Source organism: Taudactylus pleione, unplaced genomic scaffold, assembly GCF_031769625.1.
Source record: "Taudactylus pleione unplaced genomic scaffold, aTauple2 ptg000122l, whole genome shotgun sequence".
Taxonomy (NCBI): domain Eukaryota; kingdom Metazoa; phylum Chordata; class Amphibia; order Anura; family Myobatrachidae; genus Taudactylus; species Taudactylus pleione.
Window position 1 is genome coordinate 15,221,402 of NW_028284524.1, and position 15,930 is coordinate 15,237,331.

General features: G+C 41.9%; 1 protein-coding gene across 2 annotated transcripts in view; it reads left to right on the forward strand.

The window, feature by feature from the left end:
* The window catches only part of AAMP (angio associated migratory cell protein), a 34,677-nt gene extending 19,402 nt beyond the window's left edge, over positions 1-15,275 (forward strand). For both annotated transcript variants that reach the window (XM_088472382.1, XM_088472383.1), the window contains 7 exons: positions 1,664-1,808; positions 5,309-5,392; positions 5,931-6,046; positions 9,170-9,273; positions 10,045-10,135; positions 13,058-13,212; positions 13,396-15,275. In XM_088472382.1, the coding sequence (XP_088328508.1) occupies positions 1,664-1,808; positions 5,309-5,392; positions 5,931-6,046; positions 9,170-9,273; positions 10,045-10,135; positions 13,058-13,212; positions 13,396-13,471 (771 nt within the window). In that variant the 3' untranslated portion in view covers positions 13,472-15,275. The remainder of the gene's footprint in view (positions 1-1,663; positions 1,809-5,308; positions 5,393-5,930; positions 6,047-9,169; positions 9,274-10,044; positions 10,136-13,057; positions 13,213-13,395) is intronic.
* Positions 15,276-15,930: the final 655 nt, after the last annotated feature.

The window sequence follows — 15,930 nt, forward strand, 5'->3', positions numbered from 1 at the left end:
ATATATAGTGCCACAAGGGTACCGCAGCACCTTACATAAACAAGTTATTAACTGTACAAAACAATGCAGGACAGGGACATGGTTTATAAACATTGCTGCATTAGTGATCATAACACTTAAATAAGCAGCAGGCCGGCAGCAACCAAGGGTTAGGTGCCATTGTGGGGAGTTAGGAGTAAATTATAGCGTATGTAAGGGTAGGAAAAGCACGTGAGGGAAGGGGCTCTACTCGTGAGAGCTTACATTCTAAAGGGAAGGGACAGACAGACAGGGGTGACACAGATGGGTTAGAAAGTGAGGAAGGAGCAAGATGCAGTGGGTTAGGATGAGAACTGGAAAGCTTTGATGAAGAAGTGGGTCTTGGGAGCCCATTTGAAAATTTAGTAGAGAGGTGATGTGTCTGATAGAGAGGGGAACAGCACGGGTAAATTTTGGGAGTGGGAGGAAGTAATCATTTAGCAGCAAAGGCGACATGCATTTGTGGAGTGAAGTGTAAAGGGGGTTGAGGTCAGAGATGGAAATGGGAGAGGATTGGGTGAGGGCTTTGTAGCTGAGTGTGAACTTGATATGGGTTCTGAAGGGGAAGGGGAGCCAGTGTTATGGCTTGCAGGAGAGGGGAAGAAGATGAGCCGAGCAGCAGTATTGTGGAGAGAGGTGGGAGTCAGGGAAGCCAGATGATAGGAGGTTGCAGTAGTCCAATCTGGAGGTGACCAGTGAGAGGATGAGTCTTACTAGCATCCCGGATGAGAAATGGTCTGATCCTGGAAATATTTTTGAGATGGTAATAGCAGGACTGCGAAAGGTACTGAATACGTGGTTTGAAAGAGAGGGAAGAGTCAAGGATATCTCCCAAGACAGTGCACTTGAGGGTGGAAAAGTTAGATCTTAGTATCCTCAGCATAGCGATAATATTGGAGGTCAAAAGAGCTGATGAGTTCACCTAAAAAAGGACGCATGGTGGTTCGTGTCCCATTGATATATATATATTTTTATTTTTTTTAATGTAGTACCAACAAAAAACTATTGTTCATTTCGTTTGTATTTTTTTCCAGAAGACTTTGTATTTTATATTTTGTACAATTTTTTTGTACTGTTTTAGATATTGTCTGGTGATCACCAGACAATAACTACTAATGGGCACATTTTTTGAAAGAGGAGACTAGACAGTAGCTGCTAAGAGGCCATATAGTATGAAAGAGGGGACTCCCCTCTTTGTTATGTTGGTGTCCCCGCATTTACAGGTGAAATTATGGGCATGATAGGGCACATAGTGCCCTCCTGTCCATATATATGGAAAGTATCTGTTTCTTCTTCCTCGATAGGGGACGCAGGCTCTATGCTGAGGTATAGGTTGGTGGGTTGGAGTCTGTGTGTTTGACTTTTTAATGTACTTCATTCAGGGAGTTCCCATCGGCCTACAAGGTACTTTTAATTTCTTTTTTTTTTGGCGGGTGCGGGGTTAGGTTTGGGACTTTACCCACGCTGTGGAGGACAAGTGGGGTTTATCATTGGCAGTGGGTGTTTATGTGAGAATGAGCCCCACTCCACAGCAAAATGGTTAACTAAATGTTAGAATATTGTTGTATAATCCTTATAAATATTTTCACCTGTTTCTCTTTTAAATGTTACCATTCTCTAGAGCTGCCTTTCTTTTTGCTCATAGTGGCTGGAGTGGCACCCTTGTGCTCATGTGTTACTAGCTGGCACTGCAGATGGCAATACCTGGATGTGGAAAGTGCCTAGTGGAGAGTGTAAGACTTTCCAAGGGCCCAATTGCCCAGCGACCTGTGGACAGTTTCTTCCTGATGGTGAGCTTGATTGCTGTTGTTACTTCGCTTGAATGATAAGCTATTAGAAGGAATTTCATGAAATTGTATATCCGTAATAATAATAAAAAAAAAATAATAATAAAAAAAAATATTTATATAGCACCTTACAAAAGTATTCACACCCTTTGCATTTTTCATGTTTTGTTTCCTCACAACCTGGAATTAAGATGGATTGTTTGAAGGTGTGCATCATTTCATTCACAGAACATGCCTATAACTGTGAAGTTGTGTGTTTTTTATTATATTGTGAATCAAACAACATTTAGGACAACATAACAGAAAACTTCAGCGTGCATAACAATTCACCCCCCTAAAGTCAGTACTTTGTTGAGCCACCTTTTGCGGCAATTACAGCTGCAAGTCGCTTTGGATAAGTCTCTGTGAGCTTGCCACATCTTGTCCCTGGGATTTTTGCCCATTCCTCAAGGCAAAACTGCTCCAACTCCTTCATGTTGGATTTTTTCCGCTTGTGAACAGCAATCTTCAAGTCTGACCACAGATTCTCAATTGGATTGAGATCTGGGCTTTGACTAGGCCATTCCAACACATTTAAATGTTTCCCCTTTAACCACTCGAGTGTTGCTTTAGCAGTATGCTTCGGGTCATTGTCCTGCTGGAAGGTGAACCTCCGTCCCAGTCTCAAATCACAGACAGACTGAAACAGGTTTTGTTCAAGAATATCCCTGTATTTAGCACCATCCATCTTTCCCTTGACTGGAATCAGTTTCCCAGTCCCTGCTGCTGAAATACATCCCCACAGCATGATGCTGCCACCACCATGTTTCACTGTGGGGATGGTGTTCTTGGGGTGATGGGATGTGTTGGCTTTGCGCCAGACATAGCGTTTTCCTTGGTGGCCGAAAAGTTAAATTTTAGTCTCATCTGACCAGAGCACCTTCCTCCATGCATTTGGGGAGTCGCCCACATGACTTTTGGCAAACTCAAATCTTGTCGTCTTATTTTTATCACTAAGTAATTGCTTTTTTCTGGCCACTCTTCCATAAAGCCCAGCTCTATGGAGTGTCCGGCTTATTGTGGTCACATGCACAGATACACCAGTCTCTGCTGTGGAACTCTGCAGCTCCTTCAGGGTTACCTTTGGTCTCTGTGCTGCCTCTCTGATTAATGCCCTCCTTGCCCGGTCTGTGAGTTTTGGTGGGCGGCCCTCTCTTGGCAGGTTTGTTGTGGTACCATGTTCTTTCCATTTGATGATGATGGATTTGATGGTGCTCCGGGGGATCATCAAAGATTTGGATATTTTTTTATAACCCAATCCAGAATTGTACTTCTCAACAACTTTGTCCTTGTTTAGAGAGCTCCTTGGTCTTCATGGTGTGATGCCTCTTGCTTAGTGGTGTTGCAGACTCTGGGGCCTTTCAGAAAAGGTCTGTTTATACTGACAGATCATGTGACACTTAGATTTCACACAGGTGGACTTCATTTCACTAATTATGTAACTTCTGAAGGTAATTGATTGCACCAGTACTTTTGAGGGGCTTCATAGCAAAGGGGGTGATTACATATGCACATGACAATTTTCAGAATTGTAATTATAAAGATTCTTATATATATATATATATATATATATATATATTTTGTTATCATTTCACTTCACCAAATTAGACTATTTTGTGCAGATCCATCACAGAAAATTCATATTAAAGAAATAAAAATAAATAATACAGGTTGTAATGTAACAAAAAAGGTAAAAAGCCAAGGGGGTGAATACTTTTGCAAGGCACTGTATGCATGTGTGTGTGTGTGTGTATATGTATGTATGTGTATATGTGTGTGTGTGTGTGTGTGTGTATATATATATATATATATATATATATATGTGTGTGTGTGATTATAAATGTGTGTGTGTATATATATATATATATATATATATATATGTATATATATATATATATATATATATATATATATATATATATATGTATATGTATGTGGGACTCAGGGGACTTGTTAAAATAGTGAATGACAGTGCTTTATTTCAACGTTTCGGGGATCACCCCGTCGTTGGGGACAAGATTGTATCTTGTCCCTAAATCATTATGCTTGCTAGCAGTCTAATGGAATGACTCCTGATGCCTAAAATATCAGACCTTCCGAAGCAATATCTGTAATTATGGAACAAAAACTTGGATGCACTGATTGTTTTCATGGTTACTGATGTTGCTAAAGAAGGTTATTCACAGCCTGTCAAATAGCAACAACTGTTTGTTTTTGAAGTTTCTATTGGCGATTTTAGACAAGTCTTATTTCAAGTATCAGGCTTATCCCGATGTAAGACAATTATTTTAATAGGTCAAAAAAACTTTGAGCAGTTAACATAAAAATATGTAAAGTCATAAAGAAGAACCTAACACCCATACATACTGCTATTCCATAAATAACACTGTATATAATATCTATCTATAAATAATATGGAGTTTGATTACTTTACAAATAGAATCTCACAGCTCGCCCGGTTCTCATCCTGGGAAAAACCATACGTGAGGACGGCAATGTGGATGTCACTCAGGGCCATGTAGTAAGTGAAAAGCCCGACTCAAGCGGTAATAGTCAATGTTTCAAGGACTTGATAAAGGGGTTTGCGCCCTGAAATGTTGACTATTACTGCTTGAGTTGGCCTTTTCACTTACTACATGGTCTTGAGTGACATCCATATTGCAGTCAGTGCCCATACGTGCTGCCATTTTCACAGCCAATCGGTGTGCTTTAGACCTGTGAGTCCAGATCACACTTTGTAAGAGCCCTAAAGGCCCTGGTTTTCTGTTGGCCCGACACAATCAGCCGTATAGTCCTGTGTATGGGTATATTTAAATTGTCTGTTTCCATTTTGTTGTTTCTGTTAATCTTAATAAAGTGTGTCACTTGTTTACCTTGCATGCTGTAGATGGGGGAGGCAATCGGGAAGCCGACTGCCTAAATACCGGCAGCCGGCTTCCCGACTGTCATTTCCCGGCAAGGGTGAAATGCCGGGCGTCTAGATGTAGACGCCCACATATCCCCGGCGCCGCGAGCGGACAGCCGCGGGGGGGAGGGTTAGGTTTAGGGCTCCCGGGAGGGACTTAGCGTTAGGCACCCCCCCGGGAGGGTTAGGGTTAGGCTAGGGGGAGGGAGGGTTAGGGTTAGGCACCCCCCCGGGGGACTTAGGTTTAGGCAGCGGGGAAGGGGGTGGTTAGGGTTAGGCACTTAGAGGGGGGATTAGGGTTAGGCACTTGGGGGGGGAAGTTAGGGTTAGGCACCCCTAAGGAGGGTTAGGGTTAGGGGGGTTAGGTTAGATTAGTAAATACTTACCTATCCACGATCGGGATTTCCAGCGCTGTCGGGCTTCCGCTGCGTCGCACTCTGCTCCTGTTGGGCTGCCGCTGACGGGAATCATACCAATTCCGTAGATGGCACTGTTACTCTCTCCTTTTGATTTTACACTCCAATTGTATGTCTATAACACTCTGTATTTCTGTGTGAAGGGAAGAAAGCTGTCGTAGGTTATGAAGATGGAAGTGTGCGGATATGGGACCTCAAACAGGGAACTGTAGTGCATGTCCTGAAAGGTAACCAAACCATTCATTATAATCATTTGTTTCCACAATCTTACCCACTACTGTATAATCGGTGGACAAAATACTATCATTACTTGTCATAACTTGTAAAGTGCCTTCAATTGAAATTCTGGTTAATGTGTAACACCACATGAAATTATCTACTTTCTATCTATATTAATTGAAAATAAATTTCCAAGAACGGGTGGCCAAAGTGTCGATTGCGATCGACTAGTCAACCGCATGCACTCGACCAGTCAATCGTATTGTCCCATCCAGCATCAGTTAACAGTGTCTAATAAGAATCAGTGTGATTCTTATTGGCTGCTGCGCCGAACTGAAGCCGTGGCTTTCTCTGTCGGCTGTCACTGTGACAGTACTTATTGGCTGAGGCTGTCACATGTAACAGCCTCCAAAGTAGATCAGAGTCCAAAAGTCTGGCCACCCCTGCCATAGAATGTTTGTAACCATTCATTTAAAGTGCTCTGTATTTTGAGAGAATCGCCTCTTATTATTTTCTTGCAGTCTGATTCTCTTGTTCTTACTGTAGGTGCAGATGGCCATGCAGGACCTCTGACATGCGTGTCCTGTAATGCTGATGGAAGTCTGGTTCTTACCGGCTCTGTGGATTGTGACACAAAAATGGTGAACACGGTAACTGGAAAGGTGAGATGTTCCCACTTGTTGCTAAACCCACCGATAAATATAACTGTATTTGTAAGTTAATTTGATTAGCACAATTTGGCTGGAGTGGCTGTGATGTGAAAAAAGGGGGTAAATAGACATGCGCCTAATAGTGTAGTATTTTGTGCAAGTGGCTCAAGTGCTCAAAATAAATTGTGCGTATCAAATATAAATGATTATAAGCACTTATCTGATATCCAAAGGTATTTCTTTTGGGATAAGTGGGATCTCTGTATCGTCAACTGTAACACCACAGCTGGGTAGATGGAATAATACCAAGGATTCATCAGCTGGAGAACCTTAAATAGAGCTCATAGAGGCCCATGAGAGAGAACAGTGATATAGTGTAGTACTTTTTCACAGAAAATTGTGGTAGTAAACAAAATAACTACGCACCAGATATTGCAGATTTTAAAGCATGTAGTTATCTATTCCTAGATGTTCCTGTAGTGTCCCATCCACTTGGGCAGATCTCAATCCAGTTAAGAATCTGTGGACATATTTGATAATTGCAATCCATAAGCATCATCCAAGCAACCTGGAGCTAATTTGCAAGGATGGATGGGCAAAAATGACTCCCAAACAGTGTGCAAACCTGGTAGAAAATAGACTTAAAGATCTTTTCTCTTTCCTCAAGGTTGGGGAAAACTGGACCATGGGGTTGTAGATGGGACTGCAAGGAGCTGGCAGTTAACAACTCTGTAACTTTAAACCCAAGCTCCTCCCCTCTGCAACCCCATGACACCAGTGTAGTTTAAGTGCCTGTGGTGCAAGGCACATTTTAGGAGGGCTGCTTAGCAGCCTTTTTTGTTAGATAGGATTTTTCTTCAGGGTGGTTTGGAAGCTGGCTTACTTCAATCACTGAAAGTACAGATTTCGGCTCTGTCCATCTACTTTCAACGATGTCTGGCTCTCCTGCCAGAGGTTCGGACTTTTTTGCAGGGGGTCTTGCAAGTGTAACCTCCGTTTCAACCGCTGTGGGATTTGCCCTTGGTTCTATCGGATCTCAGACAGGCTCCCTTTGAGCCATTGGACTTCGTTGACCTTCGATTCGTCACGTGGAAATTGTTTTTTCTTATGGCCGTTGCCCCAGCTCGGCGGGTCTCTGAGTTGGGGGCTTTGTCTTGCAAACCACCGTTTCTTATCCTCCATGACAATCGGGCTGTTCTCCGAATAGTCCCTTCTTTTCAACCGAAGGTTGTTTCTTCTTTCCACTTGAACCAGGAGATTGTTTTTCCTGTATTCTCACCATCAGAACCTTCCCGGGACCAGAACGATTTGTCGCTATTGGACGCCGTCCGGGCCCTGCGGATCTACTTGGGCAGAACTTAAGACTTCCCCTTCTGGTCCTCTACGACGCCCACAAACTAGCCAGCCACATAGGAGACCATTGCACGATGGCTCCGGTCAGTCATTTCTAGGGCTTATTCTGATGCAGGGCACCCGACGCCGGCCAAGTTGTCAGCTCATTCCACTAGGGCTGTCGCGGCCTCCTGGGCGGCGCGCCACGGGGCGGCGCGCCACGGGGCCTCTGCTCAAGTTTCTCACGCAGCTACCTGGTCCTCTGTCCACACGTTTGCGCGGTTTTACAGGTTTCATATTTTTGCCTCCGGCGACGACCACTTTGTGCGTACAGTTCTCCTGTCAGGCAACCTGAGCGTTCCCTCCCCTGGGGGCGGCTTTTGAACATCCCATGGTCCAGTGTCCCCCAGCCTTGAGGAAAGAGAAAAGGGGATTTTTGGTACTTACCGTTGAATCCTTTTCTCTGAGTCAGGCTGGGGGACACTGCGTTCCCTCCCTCACGCTCAGTCTTGTTGCGTGGTAGTTTTTACGAGGTTGGTCCTTATGGGACTGTCAGTTTAGTTTTCGGTATGACAGTGTCACTGAGTTACTGCTTCTCCTTACCAAACACTTTTAAAGTTGTACTGGTGTCATGGGGTTGCAGAGGGGAGGAGCTTGGGTTTAAAGTTAGAGTTAAGTGTCAGCTCTTCACCTTCTCACCTACAACCCCATGGTCCAGTGTCCCCCAGCCTGACTCAGAGAAAAGGATTCAACGGTAAGTACCAAAAATCTCCTTATTTCACCAAAAGCAGTTCTACCATTTACTTGTCTGCAGGTATAAAATACTTATGCAAGCAAATAATGAATTACGAGTTTGAAAATGTACTTTAAGAGCCTACTGATTTGCAATAACCATACTGTCTGAAAGAAGCTGTGGTCAACGAGGAAAAAAAAACCTCTTTTACATGGGCACTACTTACCTTTTATTAATACATTAAGATCACACATCAAACAGACCACCTAAAAGTAAAAGTTATAGCATGTACGTATGCCTTGTGCTGTGAATAAGGATTCACAGTATGGTGAGTGTTACTGTCTGTAATAACTTTATCATGTACAAGGCAGGGGCGTATCTATAATGGGTGCAGGGTGTGCGGTACACACCACACATCCTGTACCCATTTCTTCAATGCTTACATCTTTGGAATACTGCATCGTCAGTAGCAGCGCTGGACAAATTGCCTGGAAAATGGCCGCCGCAGCCATTTTCCGAGCGTTTTGCGCATGCGCAGTAGGGAAATCACTGTAAAATGGCTGCCACGCTATTTCCCCGATGACCTGCACATGTGCAGTAGAGTCTGGAACAGACTAGTGCCTAGAGTCACACAGGCTCCCTCCCCTCCTAATATGCTCCTGGTATTCTAAATACATACACATACATGGGGTATGGTAGGGTCTGGCGCAAATAGCAATGATAATCCAACAAGAATAGTAATTGGGCATGTCTCCCTTTTACAATACTAAACTGCTATACTTGTTCACAATCAGTAGTGCCCCTGTAAAATAGTTTTACCAGTGCCCTGTGGCACTGGTCGCACCACCCGTGTGTGTATGTGTATATATATGTGTGTATATATATATATATATATATATATGTGTGTGTGTGTGTACAGGAACATTTCCCTGGAAGGTGGGTGATGCTCTATTATAGGTTGTGGGTGCAACATGCTATTTATTTGTAATGTTGGTAAGAATTGGAATCACACAATGTAGCGGGCTGTTCTGTATGGGTTCCTGTGACCCAGTGGTGTTCCGTCTCTGCAGGTTGTTGGGATCTTCAGGACAGAAAGCAATGTGTCCAAAGCCTCAAAACGTGAAGACGGGGAATCGGAGACGAACTCTGTGGAGTCTCTGGGATTCTGCAATGTGTAAGTCACCAAGACTTGTGTCGGAGACGAGCAGGATCTGCCTTCCATTCTGTCTGTCTTTCTTTCAGACACTAGAAAGTTTGTATTCTGTATTACATTCTGTATTACACCACATTAAAGTCACACTTCTAAGCTATCTCTTTTTGTACCCAAAACCCCATGTGGGGCCTAAATGACACAGGTGCAGGTGCTTCTCATTAAGGCCAATACACAGATTACAGTGAATTCCAATAGTTTATTTTCTATACTTGATTTTGCTTTCATTAAGTAAAAACAATAACACTGATACAGAAATTAAGCATTGAGAGCCAACCCTGGTAAGTAATATTCAGACAGGCCTGGTGCTATACTTACTAAGCAGCTGTTTTGCACTTCTGGCAGTTTACTAAAAGGATTGCATCCCGCTGATTTACGAAAACCCAAACCACTGGGCACCAGCTGAGAATCTAGACTTTAGGATACAATAGAACATTGTGGTACCATCAATGTTTTTTCTATTAGAAATATAGAAACCCCAGATATTTACTAAGTGGGTTTAGAACCTGCTAAAAAAAAAATGAGGTGGTTGATGATTGAGGTATCGGGTCACCCAGAGGAATCACAATACACTTAAAATGATGGCAATCATTATTTATTGAATAAGGTGGCAGATAACGATGATGATTATCTTATGGGGTGTATACTATTTTATTAATGGGGAAATGGGGTAGTATTAATTTGTGATAACCATCGATTACTTGACTATATATTAAATCTGTCCTGTCCTTCTAGTATGCCACTGGTGGCTGTCGGTTACCTTGACGGAACGTTGGCAGTGTACGATGTTTCATCTCAGGCTCTGCGACACCGGTGTCAGCACGAAGTAAGTGATCACCTGTAGCAGGAATACAGGGCCTGATTCAGAGCTTGACGCTATTTGCGCTCGCTCGTTCAGAAAAAGGGGCTGGCTATTTAAATTGAGCGCTCGCTCTTTGCGGTCTATTGACGCCTCTATGTCTGAGCGAGCGTCCGAAACATGCGCTCGCTATTTTGTAAAGACGCCCCTTGGCCGCTCGCATCATACGTCATCTCCGCTATTTATTTGATTAATCGAGTACATCGAAATGCGTATGAACTGCTCGCTATTCTTGTGGTAGCATTTTCCTACCACAATCATGCGAGCAGTTCAGGCTAAAAGACAACCAAGTGACGTGGTCGATGATGCTGCTTTGTTAATTATGCACACCCTTAAAACGCCCGTTTGGCACGCCTGCGTTTGGATCGCCACTCCCCGTTTTCAAGCACCTTCCCCTGTTATCACCCCCAAACGCCTCATTCTGTCACTCAAATTACCATCCCCTCGCTATTTTGCGAGCACACGATTTCCGACCGCACTGACTGGTTGGCGCATGCGCATTACGACCCATACGCATGCGCAGATGTGCGAACATCGCTCGGAGCGAACGAGCGACCGCTTACGAGCGGCTCTGAATCAGGCCCACAGTTCCTGTGTCACACCACTTGATGTATTGAATGCATATATAGTATCCACTAAAGTTATTTACATTTACTTTATACATATTTGCACGTAAAAAAAGCTCTCAAAAATAAAGATGCCCCTATTAAAACTCAATAGATGAGGAATCTATACTTGTGGAAGTGATGGGTAATTTGCACTACATTACATCCAACAAAACATTTCCTCTTTGTGTATGTATGGAGCTTCCATGATCAGTGACTTGATATATGGGACAGAATGTAATAGAAATATGGCAATATGTGGTAAGTAATAGCTAAATGGTTTTGTTTTTAAAGTAAAACTAAATGTTTATACTTTTTTAATTAAAAAAAATATATACTCAATCCTTTATATAAATTGATCCAACAGGAAATGATGCTAGTTTACCTAGATCTAAATTGAGACAGATACAAATAGTGTTGTTACTGGGTAGTACACAACAATTATTTAAAATATCACATTATAATTTATTTTAACTACAATAAAAAAAACATCGGCAAAATTAGATACAAAGAGATTTGGCAAAAAGTGGGGAGAATTTGTGATTTACATTTCAATGCTGTCTCTCTTATCTCTTTCAATATAATTAATGGCTTGGTGTATGCGTGATCGGAGCAAAAAATTGTCTCACAATCCGTGTTTAAGCATATTCGTAGTGCGAATGATATAGGGATAGTGGTATAGCCACTTAGTGTTTACATGAGCTGAATATCGTATAGTAATAATATCACATAGCACTGTTAAATGGGGATGGGTATGTAATACCGACAGTCAGGATCCCAGCAGTCAGAATCCTGATGCCGGGATCCTGACAGGGTTAACATAACGACACTTATTGGTCGGTATGCTAACCCTCTCCATACCCTAACCCTTCCTCTTTGGTGCCTAACCGTAACCTCCCCCCCCCCCCCAGTGCCTAACCCTCCCCCTAGTGCCTAACCCGTAAACCTAACCCCCCGATACTTACCTTCGGCATGCAGACAGTCAGTATTCTGAAGCCGAAATCCCGACTGCTATCGGGATTCCGGCGCGGGGATATAGTCTGTCGGCATGCATTGTGGAGGCATGCTGACTACATCTTGTTTAATGAATCAGTATGCTAACGCTATAATAAATTACAACGTGAGAGACATATCTATCCACATGGAACTACATGAGAGGGGAATACAATAATATAGGGCAGTGCTAGGTGATATTATTACAATATGATAACAATCTCTTAGCATGTATCTAATACTAAGTGGCTACACCACTATTCCCGTATCATCCTCACTCTGAATATGCTTAAGCGCTGATTGTGATACCATTTATTCTGTTGCTGGTGTTGTTATATATTTTATTATTGTAGTTAAAATAAATATATTTCTCTCTCTGTTCTGTGGTTGCACCCCACCTCCATCATACATGAATTATACCTACATTTATGATATTGATAATATAAGTTGCTATAGGGGTTTCTTGTGAAGTTATTAAGCACAGACTTGTGTCTTTATCTTTACCTAGATCTAAAAAGGGTCTGAAACTTCTATATTTTCAGATGAAACTGATTATTAATGAAAGACGCTATACACCATCCTTTATATTTTATCAATTGATCCAACAGGAAACTATGCTAGTGTGGGTATGGTATGATATGTTGACACTCAGAATGTCGACATGGATGTTATGTTGACATGTAACATGTCGACATACAGAAATGTCAATTTTGCGCATGTCGATAGCCAGAATGTCGACATAGCATTTTTCACTATTTTATCCTAACCCTAAAATTGGAACTAAAATGCTGTCAGCATGTGCAATGTCGACATAATGAACATCTCGATATTATGTATAGTCATGTCAACATTTCTGTATTTCGACATGTTACATATCGACCTTCAGAACATGCTGACATTCTGACCGGAGACCTAGTTAACCTAGATCTAAAAAGCTACTGACACCTCTATATTTGTAGATGCTACTAGCAGTTTTTAAATGCTAGTCCAATTCTACATTCAGACTGCACACATAGCTCTTGCTTAGATCGATGGTAAATTAAGACACTGATGAGAGAGTTCAATATGATAAACTCTTGCATGTCATGTCTTTATCACTTGTTAAATGCAAGGTTGAGGAAATGAAGCCTGTTCTGTTTTTAGATTAAGGTGTAATGAGTGCTAAAATGTACACAAGTCCTGTGCGCCCTTTATTAGGAAGATAATTAAATATTGTGTCTATTTTGCAATACATATACTATAAAAGGATGATGTTGATGGACACTTCCTAACCTGTGCTCTCTGTATATAGTCTGGTATTGTGCAGCTCCTATGGGAGGACAACTCACCGGTCGTCTACACCTGCAGTTTGGATGGGGCAGTGAGACTGTGGGACTCGCGATCGGGGAAAATGATCAGCGAATACTGCGGACACACTGCTGAAATTCTTGACTTTGCACTGAACAAGTGAGTTTGTGTTTGTTTTATCAATGTCCCAATCAGTTTTTGGTTATTAAACTGTTCTCCCAAATATTGGTCTATCTGATCATTGTCTATAGGTGACCAGTCCACTTTTAAGTCTTTATGCAAGATGAGATAACATTACAGGGATACAGGGTAACCTATTTGTTTACCTTATTGCTATTGCAGAGAAGCTTCCATTGTTGTGACTGCATCTGGAGATCACAAGGCAAAGGTATTCTGCGTGCAGAGGCCCGACCGCTAGCCTTGGCTGCTCACTGCCTCCGTCCACTGTACAGAACAAGCCATCATGGGAAGCTGGAACTGTTGTGGTGTAATCTTTACTGCGTTAACATGTGGATGCCTCTTATTTCATACAAATACTCTCGTATGTGACTTACACGTATGTGGGCTTGCATGTATCTGTTCACCCTATCTTCATGTTGGTGGGAGTAAGGAAAGAGAGGAGGTTGATAGCTGAAGAACCGTTACACACCATGATTTCAGCGCATCCCTAATTGAGCAGAGATGAGTCGGCTGATTTAATTAAAGAGGTACCTGTTGCCTATTATGTGCCTAACCTATATGCAGCTTATCAGTTCACTAGGAACTTATGACTTCGACAAGGTACTAGGTGCCTCAATGATGTCACTTGTATCTAGTGAGTTGATAGACCTCATTCTCATCAATTTGCTTCAGCCCACAAATTTGCTGCCTGCAATAGGAAGAGGAGACGAGTGTACTTTATTAATGGACTCATTCTCAAACAGGGCTAGTGTTCTATTCTGACCTGCTAGGGACAAGCATTCCCATCCCCTCAACTGGAGTAATAGAAATCTCCTGTTCATTTCTTTTAAAAACAATTGTTAGTGAACCATTAACAATGTCCGGATATGGAGCTATTTTGTTTTTTCTGTATTATTATAAAGGGCTGTTCATAACACTGCTATTGCAACAATGAGGCACTCAGGATTTTGTGATATTAAATTGCACCTCAGATATAGATATAACAATGGACTTGTTATCAAAACCAATCCACTTGGCCAGTATCAAAGCCAAGAAACTGTGACTGTTCTTTAAGGCACCTAAAAGTAGACATGTACAGTTAATTAAACCTAAAATAACCTAAAAACACACTTCAGTAACTTTTTGCAGACACATATTTATGAACATTTTTGCACTTCCTGTCATACTAAAACTCTGCATCTCAAATCAATGTGGCTCCTAGTAGCCGTAGATGAGATATAGACAATTTGCTTTACTTTACCTGTATTGTGACGATATTTGACAGAATCACAGAGCCAGCTGCAGCCTTCTGTAGGGGAATAAAATCTAGGTTGTAATTATTTAAAATATATTTTTATAATTACAAAATAATTGGAGCTGCATTTCTCTGGTGAAATGTAGGAGAACATGAGAGAAGCTGTTCCCAGTGATCTTTTCTGTACATGCATCGTGAGTGATGCAGAAAGCAGGGAAGGACGTTGTATAAAATAGGCTGATCACTTAAACACCAGAAGATAAGCACATGTTCTGTTTAACAATGCATATGTCCTCTTTCATGTATATGCCCTGACCCCCTGCACACACAGGGGGCCAGCCTATCATTTCACTAGTAACTGGTGACATCACTGAGGCAGAGAGACCGATATTCCGGTTAACAATGCCGATCATTGCACAATATGGCCCGGTCATTCCACTGGTTCCAAGTCAATGAGACTGCAATCTCAAACCTATCAAAAAATGGCCCCCTCTACTGTCTGCATGACAGATACCTGGAGAGAAGTGTGCTCAACAATTCTAATGGTATGTTTTTCTCCTCTCCAGCTAAAACATTTTTATTTGTCTGCGCGACAGAACAAATCTTAGAGTGCCTTAGTGTGCCTACAAATCCTGCTTGCTGGATAGGCCTTTACTCAAACCCCAATATCTTCTGTGTGGGGCGGATCCTGACACAGGACTGAGCTTATTTATAAGACTTGTATTATGTAGATTTAAATTTGTGCAAGAAAATAAGCCTCAGTGAGATGATGTGGTAGATTATTAAAGATAAAGCTTTCTTACCCCAGCCTCTCCCATGTCGTCATTTTGCGGATGTCTGCACTGCACAGTCGGGGGTTTCTAGAAGTGAGCGGTAAAAGTTTTGAAAGGCAAGGCTCACCAATCCAAGTAGAATATGGCTTGTGTTTATCTTTTTAGATCTCATCATTGCAATTTGAGGATCAATGACTTGTAGAACCCAAACACTGTGGCTGTTATAGTGAAGTGGGTTAGAAGGTTTGAGCCCCATTTAACAACCAGCATCAATCCTCAAAGTACAATGCTTAAATAGCTCCAGAAAAAGTCCAGGTAGTGATATACAAATCACTCAAGTTTTTATTTTACCACAGCTAATTGAATATGGCCCTTATTCCAAAGTTTTTTTTAATGCACGATGAAGACATTTGTGCTTTGGAGCTTAGAATATTACAATATTTTATTATTTCTTCCATTGATAGATATAATTACCTGTTGTAAATTGTCTTTATTAGCCTTTTAGATTTTTACTGCTGACAGTTGTATGTATTTCAGAGCACTTAACTTTCAAAGTTGACCAACACATCCAGACACAACACACATTACGGGCGATTCAATTCAGAGGTAAGGTGAATATCGCTGGGAAGTTGGTCCCGGAGCTATTCAAGTCACCTCGCAGTTTAGTCCGACTATAACAACTTAAGTCGG